This window comes from Oncorhynchus gorbuscha, unplaced genomic scaffold (genome assembly GCF_021184085.1).
Source record: "Oncorhynchus gorbuscha isolate QuinsamMale2020 ecotype Even-year unplaced genomic scaffold, OgorEven_v1.0 Un_scaffold_1758, whole genome shotgun sequence".
Taxonomy (NCBI): Eukaryota; Metazoa; Chordata; class Actinopteri; order Salmoniformes; family Salmonidae; genus Oncorhynchus; species Oncorhynchus gorbuscha.
The window spans coordinates 85467-108990 of record NW_025746446.1 but is presented as its reverse complement, the minus strand read 5'-3'; the positions used below and the strand labels follow the sequence as shown (position 1 = coordinate 108990).

The following is a 23524-nucleotide window of genomic DNA, read 5'->3' as shown; positions in this document are numbered from 1 at the left end:
GGTAGTAACACCAAGTCATTCCATCCTTTCACTAAATGGTAGTAACACTAAGTCATTCCATCCTTTCACTAAATGGTAGTAACACTAAGTCATTCCATCCTTTCACTAAATGGTAGTAACACTAAGTCATTCCATCCTTTCACTAAAGCTCTAAACTAATGTTTTATTGACAGATGTTAAATGTTCTGGATTTTGATGATTAAATCCCATATAGCCTACTGGCCAGGACTTTGATATGGCATCTTCTGATTGGGAGTCTCAGGTCAGGACTTTGTTATGGCATCTTTTGATTGGGTGTCTCAGGTCAGGACTTTGTTATGACATCTTCTGATTGGGTGTCTCAGGTCAGGACTTTGTTATGGCATCTTCTGATTGGGTGTCTCAGGTCAGGTCTGAGCCACGATCAGAATGTGTCTGTCTATTTCCAGCCCTGCCATTTCTACCTGTCCAGGTGCATTTTATATATCGATTATTTCTGTTTTGTGTGTTTAGGTTTTTCAATATCTGAGTGTTTGAGAAACACAAAATGCAGGATGAGAATTTTATTATTTTAAAATTGTTTTTAATTTGTTTTGTGTGTTTGCACTTAACAACATATTATTTTAAAAAGGTCCCATTTTTTCTAGTGTTTGACCCCTGAACCCCTAACACCGTCTCACTGTCCATGTCTGCTTTTAGCTCCCACCTCTACTTCACTGTGTACGGTTCATGAATCCACTGCCTCCCTCTCTCTTTCTCTTTCTCTCTCTCTCTCTCTCTCTCTCTCTCTCTCTCTCTCTCTCTCTCTCTCTCTCTCTCTCTCTCTCTCTCTCTCTCTCTCTCTCTCTCTCGTGTTTGTGTGGGCGTGGTTCCCAATCTCGGCCTGATTGTCTACGCCAGCTGGAACCACTTATCTTCCCTTTATATGTTCTGTAACCAGTGTTTCTTGTTGTCAGATCGTTGTTACTTCCCTGAGGTTGTGTCGTGTGTCTGTGCTCTTCTCTCGCCACCCTTGTGTGGATTATCTGCTGTGCTCCTTCCTACCCATCCGGACACACTCCCCTGGATTTCTCAGCACGCTATCATTGGAAGATGCGCCCTAGTCCCTGGGTCGGATTCCGTCTGAGTACAGTCTGTCTGTCCTGTTGCTGTTGTAAACTGTATTCATTAAACCATCGTTGCTTGCATCTTGCATCCGCCTCTGTATTGTCACAGAACGATCTGACCAGACCATGGATGCAGCGAGTTCAACGAGTCTGACCGAATTCATTTCCCGCAGTATCACGAGAATGGATCAACAAGAGGAGAACATCTCCAGCACAGGTCGGGCAGTACAAGCCCTTGCGACGCAGGTATCCCAGCTGATCCAACAATTACAACATCTGAGGGGTTCCGCTGCGCCACCTACACCGGCAGTTCAACCCGCCCCGCCAGAGCCGGATTCCCAGCTAGAGCCACGGCTACCGACACCAGAGGGTTATTCAGGTGATCCTGACTATTGCAGAGCCTTTCTTACGAGATGTTCCATGCATTTCTCGTTGCAGCCACGGACCTTCAACCGTGAACAGTCTAAGGTAGCATTCATACTCACACTGCTATCAGGCAAAGCGGCTCTTTGGGGAACGGCGGTGTGGGCGAACCAGGACCCATGCTGCACCTCTTTCCAGACACTCTCCGAGGAGATGAGAAGGGTCTTTGATCGGGCCGTGGCGGGTAGGGAGGCGGCCAGACTACTTGCTGACCTTCGCCAAGGAGACCGTTCAGTATCGGAATACTCCATCCAATTCCGCACTCTGGCCGCAGAGTGTCAGTGGAACGAGGAGGCGCAGTGGGACATGTTCCTGCATGGGCTGCAGGACCGGATCCAGAAGGAGATTTATGTTCTGGACCTTCCCAGGAGTTTAAATGGATTAGTGTAACTAGCCTTGAGGGTCGACGCTCGTCTGAGTCGTATTGGCCGCCGAGCATGCCCTAACAGACTGTATAACGACACGGAGGGCGGGCATGCCAGCGGCGGGAACACGGCCAGTTCAGCCTCCGCTCGCGAACCCATGCAGCTGGGGAGAGCTCGCCTCTCCCGGGAAGAGAGGGAGAGGCGGAGATCCCAAGGACTCTGTCTCTACTGGGGTAGAGCGGGCCACTTTATCCACTCCTGCCCGGTAAAAGATCAGGCCCGGTAGTAAACATGAGGCTACTATCGGGTGGTGTCACCACAGAGAAGACCTCATCATCTACTCTCCTCCCGGTAAGACTAAGATGGGCCACCCACACGCACGACACCCAAGCCTTACTGGACTCAGGAGCAGAGGGTAATTTCATGGACTTCAAGCTCGCTCACAAACTCCAGATTCCTATCACCTCACTCACGCACAAGATATCCGTCAACGCTCTCAATGGTCAAGAACTCCCCAACATTTCTCACACCACTGAACCTATCACACTCATCACTTCTGGCAATCACACTGAGACACTATCATTTCTACTCATGGACTCACCCCTTGCACCATTAGTTCTCGGCCACCCTTGGCTCACCCAACACAACCCCAGAGTTGACTGGGGTCATAACTCTATATCCATGTGGAGTAACAAGTGTCTTGAGTCCTGTTTAGTGTCTGCCTGTTCGTCTGTGTCTGATTCTGTGTTTCTAGAGGAGGCAGTGGATTTGTCTAACGTGCCCGTTGAATACCTCGACCTGAAGGAGGTGTTCAGTAAGTCCCGTGCTGCTTCTCTTCCTCCGCATCGTCCCTATGACTGTGCAATAGAATTATTGCCAGGTGAGTCTCCGCCTAAAGGCAAGTTATATTCACTCTCTGTTCCTGAGAGGGAGGCTATGGAGAGATACATCTCTGATTCTCTGGCATCTGGATTCATTCGTCCTTCCTCTTCTCCAGCGGGGCGGGGTTCTTCTTTGTGGGGAAGAAGGACGGATCTCTGCGTCCTTGCGTTGATTACCGTGGGTTGAATAACATCACAGTGAAGAATACCTATCCCTTACCGTTGATGTCCTCAGCCTTTGAAAGGTTACAGGGAGCATCCGTGTTCACTAAGTTGGATTTACGTAATGCATATCATTTGGTTCGCATAAGGGGGGCGAATGGAAGACCGCGTTTAACACCCCCAAGAGAGGGCACTTCGAATATTTGTTCATGCCTTTTGGGCTATCCAACTCCCCAGCGGTTTTCCAGGCACTCGTCAATGACGTGCTGAGAGATATGATTGATCAGTTCATATATGTTTACCTGGATGACATACTGCTTTTTTCTTCTTCTCTCCAGGAACACGTTCAGCACGTCAGACGAGTGCTTCAGAGGTTGTTGGAGAATGGACTTTTTGTCAAGGCGGAGAAATGCATTTTTCATGCACAATCCGTTCCATTCCTAGGTTACATCGTCTCGACTGAAGGTATTCGCATGGATCCTGACAAGGTTAAGGCTGTGGTGGATTGGCCAAGCCCAGATTCCCGTAAGGCCCTACAGAGGTTTCTGGGATTCGCCAATTTCTACCGGCGTTTCATTCGCAACTTTAGTCAGATAGTCGCTCATCTTACCGCCTTAACCTCCCCCAGAGTGACGTTCAGGTGGTCTGATACAGCCGAGGCTGCATTCGCCAAACTCAAGAGCCGCTTTTTTTCGGCTCCCATCCTCATAGCTCCCGATCCCTCGCGTCAGTTCGTAGTAGAGGTGGACGCTTCAGAGGTGGGGGTAGGTGCGGTACTTTCCCAACGTTCCTCTTCTGACGACAAGATGCACCCTTGTGCGTTCCTTTCCCATCGGTTATCACCTGCGGAACGCAACTACGACATTGGCAACAGAGAGTTGTTGGCAGTGAAGTTAGCACTGGAGGAGTGGCGCCATTGGTTAGAGGGTTCGGGGGTACCTTTTATAGTTTGGACCGTTCACAAAAATTTGGAATATATCAGAACCGCCAAGCAACTCAACTCCAGGCAGGCGCGGTGGGCACTCTTTTTCGGACGTTTTGACTTCTCTCTCTCGTATCGCCCGGGTTCCAAGAATGTCAAACCCGATTCCCTTTCTCACATTTTTGACCATTCCGAATGCCCATCCACTCCCGAGTGCATCCTACCCGGGACCCTAGTGGTATCCACACTCACATGGGAGGTTGAATCGAGGGTCAAAACGGCCTTAGAAGGGGTAACGCCTCCGCCCGGTTGCCCGCCTAATCGGTTGTTTGTGCCGGAGGGGTGTCGGTCCGATGTTATTCGGTGGGGGCATTGCTCCAACGTAGCGTGTCATCCAGGAGTCAGCCGCACTAGCTTTTTGGTTAAGCAACGCTTTTGGTGGCCACTGATGGCTCGTGACATTCACAGTTTTGTCTTGGCTTGCTCGGTTTGTGCCACTGAGAAGACTTCTAATCGACCCCCAGATGGGTTACTCCAACCGCTGTCGGTCCCTTCGAGACCCTGGTCCCACATCGCGCTAGATTTTGTTACCGCCCTCCCGCCCTCCCAGGGCAAGACGGTGGTGTTGACCGTGGTGGACCGGTTCTCGAAGGCGGCTCATTTTATTCCCTTGCCTAAATTACCATCTGCCAAGGAGACAGCGGTAGCTGTCGTGGATCACGTCTTTCGCTTACATGGCCTGCCGATGGACGTAGTTTCTGACAGGGGGCCCCAATTTGTGTCCAAGTTTTGGCAAGAGTTTTGTAGGTTACTGGGAGCGAGTGTCAGCCTGTCTTCAGGGTTTCATCCCCAGAGCAACGGTCAAACGGAGAGGGCCAACCAAGATTTGGAGAGAGTGTTGCGATGTTTGGTTTCTAAGAATCCCTCTTCCTGGAGTCAACAACTCTCTATGGTTGAGTACGCTCACAATTCGTTGCCAGTGGCAGCCACGGGTCTCTCTCTGTTTGAGTGTAGTTTAGGTTACCAGCCACCTATCTTTCCCAGTACGGAGTCCGAGGTCACTGTTCCCTCCGCTCACGCTTTCATCCAGAGGTGCCGTCACGCATGGAGCAGAGCCCGTGAGACTCTTCTCCGGGTGGGGGCGCGCACCAAGGCTAAGGCCGATCGCCACCGGTCGAAGCCTCCGGTATACGTCGTTGGCCAAAGAGTGTGGCTTTCTACTAAGAACATTCCACTCCGATCCGTTTTCGAACAAGCTTGCCCCCAAATTTATCGGCCCGTTTAAAGTCACCAGGATCATTAGTCCGGTGGTGGTCCGGCTCAAGCTTCCTCCGGCGTATAGGAGAATTCATCCTACCTTTCATGTGTCTAAAATAAAACCTGTGTTTCAGGCACGCATTAACCCGCTGGTACCGGTTCCCCCGCCGCCACGACTTGTTGATGGGGAACCCACCTTTTCTGTCAATCGTATTTTGGACTCTAGAAGGAGGGGACGCGGATTCCAGTACCTGGTGGACTGGGAGGGTTACGGCCCGGAGGAGAGAAGTTGGGTACCTGCTAGGGATATTCTGGATCACTCCCTTATCGATGATTTCAATCGACAGGTAAATTCGCCTGGGAACGCCAAGAGGCGTTCCTAGGGGGGAGGGGTATTGTCACGGTTCATGAATCCACTGCCTCTCTCTCTCTCTCTCTCTCTCTCTCTCTCTCTCTCTCTCTCTCTCTCTCTCTCTCTCTCTCTCTCTCTCTCTCTCTCTCTCTCTCTCTCTCTCTCTCTCTCCTGTGTTTGTGTGGGCGTGGTTCCCAATCTCGGCCTGATTGTCTGCGCCAGCTGGAACCACTTATCTTCCCTTTATATGTTCTGTAACCAGTGTTTCTTGTTGTCAGATCGTTGTTACTTCCCTGAGGTTGTGTCGTGTGTCTGTGCTCTTCTCTCGCCGCCCTTGTGTGGATTATCTGCTGTGCTCCTTCCTACCCATCCGGACACACTCCCCTGGATTTCTCAGCACGCTATCATTGGAAGATGCGCCCTAGTCCCTGGGTCGGATTCCGTCTGAGTACAGTCTGTCTGTCCTGTTGCTGTTGTAAACTGTATTCATTAAACCATCGTTGCTTGCATCTTGCATCCGCCTCTGTATTGTCACACATTGGAACACAGCTCCTTCAGAATCTGGGGCATTTCCTGTATGAAACTTCATCTTGGTTTCGCCTGTTGCATTAGTTCTGGGGCACTCACAGATAATATCTTTGCAGTTTTGGAGACGTCAGAGTTTTGTATTTCCAATGCTGTCAATTCCATGCATAGTCGTGCATTTTTTCGGGACAAAATATTGCGCTTAAAACGGGCACGTCTTTTTATCAAATAATGACACAGCGCCCCCATAGGTTGAAGAGGTTAATTTTATTTTTATTTTTTATTTCACCTTTATTTAACCAGGTAGGCAAGTTGAGAACAAGTTCTCATTTACAATTGCGGCCTGGCCAAGATAAAGCAAAGCAGTTCGACACATACAATGACACAGGGTTACACATGGAGTAAAACAAACATACAGTCAATAATACAGTATAAACAAGTCTATATACGATGTGAGCAAATGAGGTGATATAAGGGAGGTATAGGCAAAAAAAGTCCAAGGTGGCAAAGTAAAAACAATATAGCAAGTAAAACACTGGAATGGTTTCTGTGACTTCCGGGTTGGAGCGAGCGGTCGCATCGACACATCGCTCCGCAGGTAGTATAACTTTTTCATTACATTTCATTACATTTCATTATAGCACAACGGTTTGATTTGTCTAAATCTTAGCAATTTCTTCTTAGCTAGCTACATAGCCGTCTTTGTATCAAAGATAATTGCGTAATTATCGTATTTTGCCGTCCTAACGTCCACTGATTAGCTGCACTGGAGAAACTATTACACTCAACTGAACGACTTGATTAGTGTAGTGTTAGCTAGCTACATAGCTGTCTTTGCTGTCTTCGTATCCAAGATAATTGTGTAGTTTAGAGTGTGTAGTCTTAGAGTGTGTAGTCTTAGAGTGATTATCTTAATTTACCGAGGTTCACTAGCCAGCTATTTGTCGTCCTTAACGTAGGAGACTCTGCTAGCTAGCCAACAGCTAGCCAACGTCTTCTAAATAGACTCAACAACCTGGTCGCATTCACAGGTAGTATCACATTTTCATTTTATTTCATTACAGTATAACGGTTTGATTTGTTTGATCGTAGCTAGCTACATAGCTAGCTACATAGCCGTCTTTGTATCAAAGATAATTGTGTAGTCTAGAGCGATTTTCTAGGTTAGCTAGCCAGCTACTGTCGTTCTTTTAACGCAACGTAACGTAAACAAGACTACTAGCTAGCCAGCTAGCCCCCGAATAGCAGCACTGTCGAAACTATTACACTCAACGGAACGACTTGATTAGTGTAGTGTCAACAACGCACCCACTGCCAGCTAGCCTACTTCAGCAGTACTGTATCATTTTAATCATTTTAGTCAATAAGATTCTTGCTACGTAAGCTTAACTTTCTGAACATTCGAGACGTGTAGTCCACTTGTCATTCCAATCTCCTTTGCATTAGCGTAGCCTCTTCTGTAGCCTGTCAACTATGTGTCTGTCTATCCCTGTTCTTTCCTCTCTGCACAGACCATACAAACGCTCCACACCGCGTGGCCGCGGCCACCCTAATCTGGTGGTCCCAGCGCGCACGACCCACGTGGAGTTCCAGGTCTCCGGTAGCCTCTGGAACTGCCGATCTGCGGCCAACAAGGCAGAGTTCATCTCAGCCTATGCCTCCCTCCAGTCCCCCGACTTCTTGGCACTGACGGAAACATGGATCACCACAGACAAGACTGCTACTCCTACTGCTCTCTCTTCGTCCGCCCACGTGTTCTCGCACACCCCGAGAGCTTCTGGTCAGCGGGGTGGTGGCACCGGGATCCTCATCTCTCCCAAGTGTTCATTCTCTCTTTCTCCCCTTACCCATCTGTCTATCGCCTCCTTTGAATTCCATGCTGTCACAGTTACCAGCCCTTTCAAGCTTAACATCCTTATCATTTATCGCCCTCCAGGTTCCCTCGGAGAGTTCATCAATGAGCTTGATGCCTTGATAAGCTCCTTTCCTGAGGACGGCTCACCTCTCACAGTTCTGGGCGACTTTAACCTCCCCACGTCTACCTTTGACTCATTCCTCTCTGCCTCCTTCTTTCCACTCCTCTCCTCCTTTGACCTCACCCTCTCACCTTCCCCCCCTACTCACAAGGCAGGCAATACGCTCGACCTCATCTTTACTAGATGCTGTTCTTCCACTAACCTCATTGCAACTCCCCTCCAAGTCTCCGACCACTACCTTGTATCCTTTTCCCTCTCGCTCTCATCCAACACCTCCCACACTGCCCCTACTCGGATGGTATCGCGCCGTCCCAACCTTCGCTCTCTCTCCCCCGCTACTCTCTCCTCTTCCATCCTATCATCTCTTCCCTCTGCTCAAATCTTCTCCAACCTATCTCCTGATTCTGCCTCCTCAACCCTCCTCTCCTCCCTCTCTGCATCCTTTGACTCTCTATGTCCCCTATCCTCCAGGCCGGCTCGGTCCTCCCCTCCCGCTCCGTGGCTCGATGACTCACTGCGAGCTCACAGAACAGGGCTCCGAGCAGCCGAGCGGAAATGGAGGAAAACTCGCCTCCCTGCGGACCTGGCATCCTTTCACTCCCTCCTCTCTACATTTTTCTCCTCTGTCTCTGCTGCTAATGCCACTTTCTACCACTCTAAATTCCAAGCATCTGCCTCTAACCCTAGGAAGCTCTTTGCCACCTTCTCCTCCCTCCTAAATCCCCCCCCCTCCTCCCTCTCTGCAGATGACTTCGTCAACCATTTTGAAAAGAAGGTCGACGACATCCGATCCTCGTTTGCTAAGTCAAACGACACCGCTGGTTCTGCTCACACTGCCCTACCCTGTGCTCTGACCTCTTTCTCCCCTCTCTCTCCAGATGAAATCTCGCGTCTTGTGACGGCCGGCCGCCCAACAACCTGCCCGCTTGACCCTATCCCCTCCTCTCTTCTCCAGACCATTTCCGGAGACCTTCTTCCTTACCTCACCTCGCTCATCAACTCATCCCTGACCGCTGGCTACGTCCCTTCCGTCTTCAAGAGAGCGAGAGTTGCACCCCTTCTGAAAAAACCTACACTCGATCCCTCCGATGTCAACAATTACAGACCAGTATCCCTTCTTTCTTTTCTCTCCAAAACTCTTGAACGTGCCGTCCTTGGCCAGCTCTCCCGCTATCTCTCTCTGAATGACCTTCTTGATCCAAATCAGTCAGGTTTCAAGACTAGTCATTCAACTGAGACTGCTCTCCTCTGTATCACGGAGGCGCTCCGCACTGCTAAAGCTAACTCTCTCTCCTCTGCTCTCATCCTTCTAGATCTATCGGCTGCCTTCGATACTGTGAACCATCAGATCCTCCTCTCCACCCTCTCCGAGTTGGGCATCTCCGGCGCGGCCCACGCTTGGATTGCGTCCTACCTGACAGGTCGCTCCTACCAGGTGGCGTGGCGAGAATCTGTCTCCTCACCACGCGCTCTCACCACTGGTGTCCCCCAGGGCTCTGTTCTAGGCCCTCTCCTATTCTCGCTATACACCAAGTCACTTGGCTCTGTCATAACCTCACATGGTCTCTCCTATCATTGCTATGCAGACGACACACAATTAATCTTCTCCTTTCCCCCTTCTGATGATCAGGTGGCGAATCGCATTTCTGCATGTCTGGCAGACATATCAGTGTGGATGACGGATCACCACCTCAAGCTGAACCTCGGCAAGACGGAGCTGCTCTTCCTCCCGGGGAAGGACTGCCCGTTCCATGATCTCGCCATCACGGTTGACAACTCCATTGTGTCCTCCTCCCAGAGCGCTAAGAACCTTGGCGTGATCCTGGACAACACCCTGTCGTTCTCAACCAACATCAAGGCGGTGGCCCGTTCCTGTAGGTTCATGCTCTACAACATCCGCAGAGTACGACCCTACCTCACACAGGAAGCGGCGCAGGTCCTAATCCAGGCACTTGTCATCTCCCGTCTGGATTACTGCAACTCGCTGTTGGCTGGGCTCCCTGCCTGTGCCATTAAACCCCTTCAACTCATCCAGAACGCCGCAGCCCGTCTGGTGTTCAACCTTCCCAAGTTCTCTCACGTCACCCCGCTCCTCCTCTCTCTCCACTAGCTTCCAGTTGAAGCTCGCATCCGCTACAAGACCATGGTGCTTGCCTGCGGAGCTGTGAGGGGAACGGCACCTCAGTACCTCCAGGCTCTGATCAGGCCCTACACCCAAACAAGGGCACTGCGTTCATCCACCTCTGGCCTGCTCGCCGCCCTAACACTGAGGAAGTACAGCTCCCGCTCAGCCCAGTCAAAACTGTTCGCTGCTCTGGCCTCCCAATGGTGGAACAAACTCCCTCACGACGCCAGGACAGCGGAGTCAATCACCACCTTCCGGAGACACCTGAAACCCCACCTCTTTAAGGAATACCTAGGATAGGATAAGTAATCCCTCTCACCCCCCCCCCCCTTTAAGATTTAGATGCACTATTGTAAAGTGACTGTTCCACTCGATGTCATAAGGTGAATGCACCAATTTGTAAGTCGCTCTGGATAAGAGCGTCTGCTAAATGACTTAAATGTAAATGTAAATGTAATGTAGATTTGCAATGGTAGAATGTGCAATGTTGAAATAAAAATAATGGGGTGCAAAGGGAGCAAAATAAATAAATAAATGAAATACAGTAGGGAAAGTGGTAGTTGTTTGGGCTAAATTATAGGTGGGCTATGTACAGGTGCAGTAATCTTTGAGCTGCTCTGACAGTTGGTGCTTAAAGCTAGTGAGGGAGATAAGTGTTTCCGTGCTGCTGCTCCAGTTTCAACTGACCTGAGCCCTAGGACCATGCCCCAGGACTACCTGACATGAGGACTCCTTGCTGTCCCCAGTCCACCTGGCCATGCTCCTGCTCCAGTTTCAACTGTTCTGCCTTATTATTATTCGACCATGCTGGTCATTTATGAACATTTGAACATCTTGGCCATGTGCTGTTATAATCTCCACCTGGCACAGCCAGAAGAGGACTGGCCACCCCACATAGCCTGGTTCCGCTCTAGGTTTCTTCCTGGGTTTTGGCCTTTCTAGGGAGTTTTTCCTAGCCACCGTGCTTCTACACCTGCATTGCTTGCTGTTTGGGGTTTTAGGCTGGGTTTCTGTACAGCACTTTGAGATATCAGCTGATGTACGAAGGGCTATATAAATACATTTGATTTGATTTGATTTCCAGTTTCAGAGATGTTTGTAGTTCGTTCCAGTCATTGGCAGCAGAGAACTGGAAGGAGAGGCGGCCAAAGAAAGAATTGGTTTTGGGGGTGACTAGAGAGATATACCTGCTGGAGCGTGTGCTACAGGTGGGAGATGCTATGGTGACCAGCGAGCTGAGATAAGGGGGGACTTGACCTAGCAGGGTCTTGTAGATGACATGGAGCCAGTAGGTTTGGCGACAAAGATGAAGCGAGGGCCAGCCAACGAGAGCGTACAGGTCGCAATGGTGGGTAGTATATGGGGCTTTGGTGACAAAACGGATTGCACTGTGATAGATTGCATCCAATTTGTTGAGTAGGGTATTGGAGGCTATTTTGTAAATGACATCGCCAAAGTCGAGGATTGGTAGGATGGTCAGTTTTACAAGGGTATGTTTGGCAGCATGAGTGAAGGATGCTTTGTTGTGAAATAGGAAGCCAATTCTGGATTTAAGTTTAGATTGGAGATGTTTTATATGGGTCTGGAAGGAGAGTTTACAGTCTAACCAGACACCTAAGTATTTGTAGTTGTCCACGTATTCTAAGTCAGAGCCGTCCAGAGTAGTGATGTTGGACAGGCGGGTAGGTGCAGGTAGCGATCAGTTGAAGTTAATCGGTGAATGATGATGAATGAGAAAGTTACAGAGGTACAAACATCATACCCCACCCGTTAATGGTGAGAGGTTAGCATGTTTTGTTGTAGCCTCTGTTATTGGTAATGGTGAGAGGTTAGCATGTTTTGTTGTAGCCTCTGTTATTGGTAATGGTGAGAGGTTAGCATGTTTTGTTGTAGTCTCTGTTATTGGTAATGGTGAGAGGTTAGCATGTTTTGTTGTAGCCTCTGTTATTGGTAATGGTGAGAGGTTAGCATGTTTTGTTGTAGTCTCTGTTATTGGTAATGGTGAGAGGTTAGCATGTTTTGTTGTAGTCTCTGTTATTGGTAATGGTGAGCGGTTAGCATGTTTTGTTGTAGCCTCTGTTATTGGCAATGGTGAGAGGTTAGCATGTTTTGTTGTAGCCTCTGTAACTTTCTCACTCATTATTATTCATGATTCTTTCATGATTTTTCTTAATCATGGCATCATCAGGATTAATTTATTATTGTTTAGAAACATGTTATCTACTCTCTTAGACAGAAAAGTACTCCACTCATCATCCACCATTTTATTATTGGGCAAAACACAACCAAAACAAACTGCAAATGCAACCAACGAGTTCACGACAAAAAACTACATTTTTGACTACTTTAATACACTATAAGTAAATTGGTCAGATTACTTTTGTCTAATGAGGAGACTGGAAACATAAAGTGTTTTAATTTTTAATAGTGAAACAGAAATGTATTAAATTATCCTCAAATAAACGGTGACATTATATACTGTCACCTCATATGAAACATTTCTTCTCAATTCCAAAATGTTGGATTATAGAGACACATTTAAAATGTTAGCTTCACTGTCTAAATAGATATGGTGTGGACTGTATACTCAATACAATCTAAATCTGATTCCTCACTGTCTAAATAGATATGGTGTGGACTGTATACTCAATACAATCTAAATCAAATCAAATCAAATTTTATTTGTCACATACACATGGTTAGCAGATGTTAATGCGAGTGTAGCGAAATGCTTGTGCTTCTAGTTCTGACAATGCAGTGATAACCAACAAGTAATCTAACTAACAATTCCAAAACTACTGTCTTATACACAGTGTAAGGGGATAAGGAACATGTACATAAGGATATATGAATGAGTGATGGTACAGAGCAGCATACAGTAGATGGTATCGAGTACAGTATATACATATGAGATGAGTGTGTAGACAAAGTAAACAAAGTGGCATAGTTAAAGTGGCTAGTGATACATGTGTTACATAAGGATGCAGTCGATGATGTAGAGTACAGTATATACATATGCATATGAGATGAATAATGTAGGGTAAGTAACATTATATAAGGTAGCATTGTTTAAAGTGGCTAGTGATATATTTACATCATTTCCCATCAATTCCCATTATTAAAATGGCTGGAGTTGGGTCAGTGTCAATGACAGTGTGTTGGCAGCAGCCACTCAGTGTTAGTGGTGGCTGTTTAACAGTCTGATGGCCTTGAGATAGAAGCTGTTTTTCAGTCTCTCGGTCCCAGCTTTGATGCACCTGTACTGACCTCGCCTTCTGGATGATAGCGGGGTGAACAGGCAGTGGTTCGGGTGGTTGATGTCCTTGATGATCTTTATGGCCTTCCTGTAACAACGGGTGGTGTAGGTGTCCTGGAGGGCAGGTAGTTTGCCCCCGGTGATGCGTTGTGCAGTCCTCACTACCCTCTGGAGAGCCTTACGGTTGAGGGCGGAGCAGTTGCCGTACCAGGGGTGATACAGCCCGCCAGGATGCTCTCATTGTGCATCTGTAGAAGTTTGTGAGTGCTTTTGGTGACAAGCCGAATTTCTTCAGCCTCCTGAGGTTGAATAGGCGCTGCTGCGCCTTCTTCACGACGCTGTCAGTGTGAGTGGACCAATTCAGTTTGTCTGTGATGTGTATGCCGAGGAACTTAAAACTAGCTACCCTCTCCACTACTGTTCCATCGATGTGGATAGGGGGTGTTCCCTCTGCTGTTTCCTGAAGTCCACAATCATCTCCTTAGTTTTGTTGACGTTGAGTGTGAGGTTATTTTCCTGACACCACACTCCGAGGGCCCTCACCTCCTCCCTGTAGGCCGTCTCGTCGTTGTTGGTAATCAAGCCTACCACTGTTGTGTCGTCCGCAAACTTGATGATTGAGTTGGAGGTGTGCGTGGCCACGCAGTCGTGGGTGAACAGGGAGTACAGGAGAGGGCTCAGAACGCACCCTTGTGGGGCCCCCGTGTTGAGGATCAGCGGGGAGGAGATGTTGTTGCCTACCCTCACCACCTGGGGGGGGCGAAAGAGGGCCAATTATCTACAAATTCTATCTTTTGGGAGGGGCAGAAAACAGTTTTCAACCAGCGACTCTGCTGGAGCTCATCACTCCCTAACTGGGAGGGGGCCAGAGACAATTACTCGATGCCGACACATCTTTCTAGCTGATATGCACGCAGAAGCTATGTTGCGCTTGGTGATCTCTGCCCGTCAGGAAGTCCAGTACCCAGTTGCACAGGGCGGGGTCGAGACCCAGGGTCTCGAGCTTGATGACGAGCTTGGAGGGTACTATGGTGTTGAATGCTGAGCTGTAGTCGATGAACAGCATTCTCACATAGGTATTCCTCTTGTCCAGGTGGGTTAGGGCAGTGTGCAGTGTGGTTGAGATTGCATCGTCTGTGGACCTATTTGGGCGGTAAGCAAATTGGAGTGGGTCTAGGGTGTCAGGTAGGGTGGAGGTGATATGGTCCTTGACTAGTCTCTCAAAGCACTTCATGATGACGGAAGTGAGTGCTACGGGGCGGTAGTCGTTTAGCTCAGTTACCTTAGCTTTCTTGGGAACAGGAACAATGGTGGCCCTCTTGAAGCATGTGGGAACAGCAGACTGGTATAGGGATTGATTGAATATGTCCGTGAACACACCGGCCAGCTGGTCTGCGCATGCTCTGAGGGCGCGGCTGGGGATGCCGTCTGGGCCTGCAGCCTTGCGAGGGTTAACACGTTTAAATGTCTTACTCACCTCGGCTGCAGTGAAGGAGAGACCGCATGTTTCCGTTGCAGGCCGTGTCAGTGGCACTGTATCGTCCTCAAAGCGGGCAAAAAAAGTTATTTAGTCTGCCTGGGAGCAAGACATCCTGGTCCGTGACTGGGCTGGATTTCATCTTGTAGTCCGTGATTGACTGTAGACCCTGCCACATGCCTCTTGTGTCTGAGCCATTGAATTGAGATTCCACTTTGTCTCTGTACTGACGCTTAGCTTGTTTAATAGCCTTGCGGAGGGAATAGCTGCACTGTTTGTATTCAGTCATGTTGCCAGACACCTTGCCCTGATTAAAAGCAGTGGTTCGCGCTTTCAGTTTCACGCGAATGCTGCCATCAATCCACGGTTTCTGGTTAGGGAATGTTTTTATCGTTGCTATGGGAACGACATCTTCGACGCACGTTCTAATGAACTCGCACACCGAATCAGCGTATTCGTCAATATTCCCATCTGACGCAATACGAAACATGTCCCAGTCCACGTGATGGAAGCAGTCTTGGAGTGTAGAGTCAGCTTGGTCTGACCAGCATTGGACAGACCTCAGCGTGGGAGCCTCTTGTTTTAATTTCTGTCTGTAGGCAGGGATCAGCAAAATGGAGTCGTGGTCAGCTTTTCCGAAAGGGGGTCGGGGCAGGGCCTTATATGCGTCGCGGAAGTTAGAGTAACAATGATCCAAGGTTTTACCACCCCTGGTTGCGCAATCGATATGCTGATAAAATTTAGGGAGTCTTGTTTTCAGATTGGCTTTGTTAAAATCCCCAGCTACAATGAATGCAGCCTCCGGATAAATGTTTTCCAGTTTGCAAAGAGTTAAATAAAGTTCGTTCAGAGCCATCGATGTGTCTGCTTGGGTGGGGATATATACGGCTGTGATTATAATCGAAGAGAATTCTCTTGGAAGATAATGCGGTCTACATTTGATTGTGAGGAATTCTAAATCAGGTGAACAGAAGGATTTGAGTTCCTGTATGTTTCCTTCATCACACCATGTCCCGTTAGTCATGAGGCATACGCCCCCGCCACTCTTCTTACCAGAGAGATGTTTGTTTCTGTCGGCGCGATGCGTGGAGAAACCCGTTGGCTGCACCGCCCTGGATAGCGTTTTCCCAGTAAGCCATGTCTCCGTAAAGCAAAGAACGTTGCAGTCTCTGATGTCCCTCTGGAATGCCACCCTTGCTCGGATTTCATCAACCTTGTTGTCGAGAGACTGGACATTGGCAAGAAGAATACTGGGAAGTGGTGCGCGATGTGCCCTTTTTCGGAGTCTGACCAGAACACCGCCGCGTTTCCCTCTTTTTCGGAGTTGTTTCCTTGGGTCGCTGCATGCGATCCATTCCGTTGTCCTGTTTGTAAGGCAGAACACAGGATCCGCGTCGCGGAAAACATATTCTTGGTCGTACTGATGGTGAGTTGACGCTGATCTTATATTCAGTAGTTCTTCTCGACTGTATGTAATGAAACCTAAGATGACCTGGGGTACTAATGTAAGAGATAACACGTAAAAAAACAAAAAACTGCATAGTTTCCTAGGAATGCGAAGCGAGGCGGCCATCTCAGTCGGCGCCGGAAGTGATTCCTCACTGTCTAAATAGATATGGTGTGGACTGTATACTCAATACAATCTAAATCTGATACCTCACTGTCTAAATAGATATGGTGTGGACTGTATACTCAATACAATCTAAATCTGATACCTCACTGTCTAAATAGATATGGTGTGGACTGTATACTCAATACAATCTAAATCTGATACCTCACTGTCTAAATAGATATTTTGTGGACTGTATATTCAATACAATCTAAATCTGATACCTCACTGTCTGTCTTTTGACTGATACTGCTTTTTAAACTGGTCTGGTCAGTCTACTCAAATATTTGTTAATATGCATCTTTCTATCTACAAGCAATACTTGGAAAATGTGTAATTTCTCTCTGGGTCAAACCCAAAACGTTATTTGTGCACAGGTAACAGTATAAGCAGGGAAAGCTAAGTGTAACATTTTAATACAACCTGTCTGTCATTGTATGTCTTCTGTGTTTCAGACTCACTGCCTGTAAACTCAGAAACACATCCTGTAAAGTGTTGGCCTCAGTTCTCAGTTCAAACCCCTCACACCTGAGAGAGCTGGAACTGAGTAACAATGACCTGAAGGATTCAGGAGTGAAGCTGCTCTCTGCTGGACTGGGGAATCTCCACTGTAAACTGGAGACTCTGAGGTCAGTATTCCTGTAGTTGGTCAACAAGTGATAACTATTCACCAGATCCACATGTGTTTACCAAGCACACATAGTCCACACCATATGTGTTTGGACAGTGAAGCTTACAGTTTTAAATGTGGTGCTTTGCTCCAGCATTTTGGATTTGAGATACAATGTTTCATATTAGGTGACAGTACAGAATGTCACCTTTTATTTGAGTTTGATGGTGAAAGGTTAGCATGTTTTGTTGTAGCCTCTGTTATTGGTAATGGTGAGAGGTTAGCATGTTTTGTTGTAGCCTCTGTTATTGGTAATGGTGAGAGGTTAGTTTTGTTGTAGCCTCTGTTATGTTTTGTGTAGCCTCTGTTATTGGAGATTAATGTTTTGTTGTAGCCTCTGTTATTGGTTATGGTGATTAGTTGTTTTGTTGTAGCCTCTGTTATTGGTAATGGTGAGAGGTTAGTATGTTTTGTTGTAGTCTCTGTTATTGGTAATGGTGAGAGATTAGTATGTTTTGTTGTAGCCTCTGTTATTGGTAATGGTGAGAGGTTAGTATGTGTTGTTGTTGTCTCTGTTATTGGTAATGGTGAGAGGTTAGCATGTTTTGTTGTAGTCTTTTTTTATGATGATACACGATTTTACGAATAGATATGGAAGGTTTCAGGACACTGATATATCTGAATATGTTGAAAAAATATAGTATAGGATGTCATAAGGTGAATGCACCAATTTGTAAGTCGCTCTGGATAAGAGCGTCTGCTAAATGACTTAAATGTAATGTACATGTAAATATATCTGCCACTATTTTCACCACCAAAGAATATCAGTGTGATTTTAAAATGATTTGACTCTTTGCAGGCTGTCAGGCTGTCTAGTCACAGAGGAAGGCTGTGCTTCTCTGGTCTCAGCTCTGAGGTCAAACCCCTCACACCTGAGAGAGCTGGACCTGAGCTACAATCACCCAGGAGACTCAGGAGTCAGACTGCTCTCTGCTGGACTGGAGGATCCACACTGCAGACTGGAGAAACTCAAGTATGTAGACAGTTTATGTCAAAGTTCATATCAGACATGTTTGACTTATCAGGCCAGTTAAGACAAACATTCTGAACACCACTTGGACAAAGTTATATGCTGACTGTGTGTGTGTGTGTGTGTGTGTGTGTGTGTGTGTGTGTGTGTGTGTGTGTGTGTGTGTGTGTGTGTGTGTGTGTGTGTGTGTGTGTGTGTGTGTGTGTGTGTGTGTGTGTGTGTGTGTGTGTGTGTGTGTGTGTGTGTGTGTGTGTGTGTGTGTGTGAGTTCAGGTGTATCCCTCAATGACTGTCTGTTCTTCTGCTTACCGCTACAGTGTGGAACATGGTGGAGAGAACAGAATGAAACCTGGACTTAGAAAATGTGAGTGTTGACTGCTGTGAAGAATATGTGTTATGCAGGTGAATGAGGACCCAAAAGCGACTTGGCGAAAACAGAGTCTTTAATCCAGTAAAGTAATTCTACAATCATAAGACATAATTCCACTCGTAATGACGAGAACAGACTGGAGACTCGATCAAGAACTGCAGGTTGCCTCGGGAAGGCACTTGAACGTAGCAGACTCAGACACCTGCTCACCACGCAGCATCTGAGGGAAACACGACACGACAGGGCGATACACAGACACAGCACGGTGAACAATAGACAAGGATCCGACAGGGCAGGAACGGAAAACAAGGGGAGAAATAGGGACTCTAATCAGGGAAAAAGATATGGAACAGGTGTGGGAAGACTAAATGATTGATTAGGGGAATAGGAACAGCTGGGAGCAGGAACGGAACGATAGAGAGAAGAGAGAGAGGAAGGGAGAGAGAAAAAGGGGAACGAACCTAAAAAGACCAGCAGGGGGAAAACGAACAGAAGGAAAAGCAAAATGACAAGACAATCTAAGACAAAACATGACAATATGACTAAGAATAAGTCTTAATTCAAGTTAAGTCAAAGTCAAAGACCACCATCATTACTGACTTGGTCATATTAAATATCAGCTGTAGTTCTACAGAAGCAGAAATCAGGGACACCAAAGTTACATTTAACATTACATTACATTTAAGTCATTTAGCAGACGCTCTTATCCAGAGCGACTTACAAATTGGTGCATTCACCTTATGACATCCAGTGGAACAGTCACTTTACAATAGTGCATCTAAATCTTAAAGGGGGGGGGGTGAGAGGGATTACTTATCCTATCCTAGGTATTCCTTAAAGAGGTGGGGTTTCAGGTGTCTCCGGAAGGTGGTGATTGACTCCGCTGTCCTGGCGTCGTGAGGGAGTTTGTTCCACTATTGGGGGGGCCAGAGCAGCGAACAGTTTTGACTGGGCTGAGCGGGAGCTGTACTTCCTCAGTGGTAGGGAGGCGAGCAGGCCAGAGGTGGATGAACGCAGTGCCCTTGTTTGGGTGTAGGGCCTGATCAGAGCCTGGAGGTACTGAGGTGCCGTTCCCCTCACAGCTCCGTAGGCAAGCACCATCATCTTGTAGCGGATGCGAGCTTCAACTGGAAGCCAGTGGAGAGAACGGAGGAGTGGGGTGACGTGAGAGAACTTGAGAAGGTTGAACACCAGACGGGCTGCGGCGTTCTGGATGAGTTGAAGGGGTTTAATGGCACAGGCAGGGAGCCCAGCCAACAGCGAGTTGCACTAATCCAGACTGGAGATGACAAGTGCCTGGATTAGGACCTGCTCCGCTTCCTGTGTGAGGCAGGGTCGTACTCTGCGGATGTTGTAGAGCATGAACCTACAGGAACGGGCCACCGCCTTGATGTTGGTTGAGAACGACAGGGTGTTGTCCAGGATCACGCCAAGGTTCTTAGCGCTCTGGGAGGAGGACACAATGGAGTTGTCAACCGTGATGGCGAGATCATGGAACGGGCAGTCCTTCCCCGGGAGGAAGAGCAGCTCCGTCTTGCCGAGGTTCAGCTTGAAGTGGTGATCCGTCATCCACACTGATATGTATGCCAGACATGCAGAGATGCGATTCGCCACCTGGTCATCAGAAGGGGGAAAGGAGAAGATTAATTGTGTGTCGTCTGCATAGCAATGATAGGAGAGACCATGTGAGGTTATGACAGAGCCAAGTGACTTGCTGTATAGCGAGAATAGGAGAGGGCCTAGAACAGAGCCCTGGGGGACACCAGTGGTGAGAGCGCGTGGTGAGGAGACAGATTCTCGCCACGCCACCTGGTAGGAGCGACCTGTCAGGTAGGATGCAATCCAAGCGTGGGCCGCGCCGGAGATGCCCAACTCGGAGAGGGTGGAGAGGAGGATCTGATGGTTCACAGTATCGAAGGCAGCCGATAGATCTAGAAGGATGAGAGCAGAGGAGAGAGAGTTAGCTTTAGCAGTGCGGAGCGCCTCCGTGATACAGAGGAGAGCAGTCTCAGTTGAATGACTAGTCTTGAAACCTGACTGATTTGGATCAAGAAGGTCATTCAGAGAGAGATAGCGGGAGAGCTGGCCAAGGACGGCACGTTCAAGAGTTTTGGAGAGAAAAGAAAGAAGGGATACTGGTCTGTAATTGTTGACATCGGAGGGATCGAGTGTAGGTTTTTTCAGAAGGGGTGCAACTCTCGCTCTCTTGAAGACGGAAGGGACGTAACCAGCGGTCAGGGATGAGTTGATGAGCGAGGTGAGGTAAGGGAGAAGGTCTCCGGAAATGGTCTGGAGAAGAGAGGAGGGGATAGGGTCAAGCGGGCAGGTTGTTGGGCGGCCGGCCGTCACAAGACGCGAGATTTCATCTGGAGAGAGAGGGGAGAAAGAGGTCAGAGCACAGGGTAGGGCAGTGTGAGCAGAACCAGCGGTGTCGTTTGACTTAGCAAACGAGGATCGGATGTCGTCGACCTTCTTTTCAAAATGGTTGACGAAGTCATCTGCAGAGAGGGAGGAGGGGGGAGGAGGATTCAGGAGGGAGGAGAAGGTGGCAAAGAGCTTCCTAGGGTTAGAGGCAGATGCTTGGAATTTAGAGTGGTAGAAAGTGGCATTAGCAGCAGAGACAGAGGAGGAAAATGTAGAGAGGAGGGAGTGAAAGGATGCCAGGTCCGCAGGGAGGCGAGTTTTCCTCCATTTCCGCTCGGCTGCCCGGAGCCCTGTTCTGTGAGCTCGCAATGAGTCGTCGAGCCACGGAGCGGGAGGGGAGGACCGAGCCGGCCTGGAGGATAGGGGACATAGAGAGTCAAAGGATGCAGAGAGGGAGGAGAGGAGGGTTGAGGAGGCAGAGTCAGGAGATAGGTTGGAGAAGGTTTGAGCAGAGGGAAGAGATGATAGGATGGAAGAGGAGAGAGTAGCGGGGGAGAGAGAGCGAAGGTTGGGACGGCGCGATACCATCCGAGTAGGGGCAGTGTGGGAGGTGTTGGATGAGAGCGAGAGGGAAAAGGATACAAGGTATTACAAAGATGTTTACAAAGTTTACAAAGATGTTGTGTGTGTGTGTGTGTGTGTGTGTGTGTGTGTGTGTGTGTGTGTGTGTGTGTGTGTGTGTGTGTGTGTGTGTGTGTGTGTGTGTGTGTGTGTGTGTGTGTGTGTGTGTGTGTGTGTGTGTGTGTGTGTGTGTGTGTGTGTGTGTGTGTGTGTGTGTGTGTGTGTGTGTGTAATTAATGTGAATAAGTGTGTTTTATATTACCATACAGTATAACATATGATCATTCAACAAGTCTCAAGTTAAATTAACTTCTCCTTTTGATACCTAGAAACATCTACATTAAATGAATTAGTGAAAAGTGAGTTAACATTCTAATGTGAATGATGATGATTTCTAATATTGTGTCTGGTTTCATCCATCAGATGTCTGTGATCTCACACTGGACCTAAACACAGTAAACAGACGCCTCTCTCTGTCTGAGAAGAACAGAAAGGTGACATGTTGGAGAGAGGAGCAGCCGTATCCTGATCACCCAGAGAGATTTGAGGGCTATAGACAGGTGCTTTGTAGAGAGGGTCTGACTGGGCGCTGTTACTGGGAGGCAGAGTGGAGTGGGATAATGGGGGCTGGTACAGGAGTGACATATAAAGGAATCAGCAGGAGAGGAAGGGGTCTTGATTGTTGTCTTGGATACAATGACAAGTCCTGGAGTCTGATCTGCTCTGACAACAGTTACATTGCCTGGCACAATAATAATGACACTACCATAGACGTCCCCTCCTCCAGCTCCCACAGAGTTGGAGTGTATCTGGATTGGCCAGCTGGCACTCTGTCCTTCTATAGAGCCTCCTCTGACACACTGACCCACCTGATCACATTCACCTCCACATTCACTGAGCCCCTCTATCCAGGGTTTAGGGTTTATGTTGACTCCTCAGTGTCCCTGTAAATAATAACCTGACACACACACTGGACACACACCCACACACACACACACATTGAACATACATACACACACTCACATTGCACACACACACACACACACACACTGGACTCACACACACACACACACTGGACTCACACACACACACACACATTGAACATACATACACACACACACATTAACATACATACACGCACTCACATTGCACACACACACACACACTGGACTCACACACACACACACACACACACACACACACACACACACACACACACACACACACACACACACACACACACACACACACACACACACACACACACACACACACACACACACACACACACACACACACACACACACACACACACACACACACAAATATGGTTGGAATGACTAATTATGTATACATTCCAATCAGAACTGACTAGTCCAAATGCTATAATGTACTGTACATGTGAGTTTTCTCTCTTGCTCTCTTTCCCAATTGTATATAATGTAGTCAGGAGTTAGTAACAATGAAGGTCTGTTCCTTAGTTCATTCAGTTGTACAAATCTCCAGGTGGTGGGAACGGGCCATCTCCAGATGGTTGGGAATGATGATTTATGCTGACTGGCCTTGACTTCGTGCTGATAACGCGAAGGCTCGAAAGCTAGAGGGGCCCTCTGTTTGTGAAATGGAACGTTTGGAAAACGCTGACGTCATTTTCAGTTTATAACCTGTGCAAATGTGTGTAAGCATTCAGTACTCTCTGGAATTAAACGCTCTTTACCTGGCTTTTAAGACTGGTCTCAATCTACTTCATGCATAATTCATGAACTTACAATTCATTAATGAATTAGAAAGAGTGTGAATTGGTTTTGGTTATAAAACATACAGGAATTTAGAATTCCTCTATCAACAACAAAACATGCTAACCTCTCACCATTACCAATAACAGAGACTACAACAAAACATACTAACCTCTCACCATTACCAATAACAGAGGCTAACTGACACACACAATGGACAAAACATACTAACCTCTCACAATTACCAATAACAGAGACTACAACAAAACATACTAACCTCTCACCATTACCAATAACAGAGACTACAACAAAACATGCTAACATCTCACCATTACCAATAACAGAGACTACAACAAAACATGCTAACCTCTCACAATTA

The 23524-nt window shown here is 47.7% G+C and overlaps 1 protein-coding gene across 1 annotated transcript; it reads left to right on the top strand.

Annotated features, from left to right (window-relative positions):
• Positions 1-16847: 16847 nt before the first annotated feature.
• LOC124024173 (stonustoxin subunit beta-like) lies at positions 16848-22482 on the top strand (the record flags this gene model as incomplete). Its single annotated transcript, XM_046338161.1, has 4 exons — positions 16848-17044; positions 17885-18058; positions 18372-18418; positions 21833-22482. Coding segments are annotated over 4 exons (945 nt in total), but the record flags the coding sequence as incomplete, so codon positions are not given.
• Between the last annotated feature and the right edge of the window lie 1042 nt (positions 22483-23524).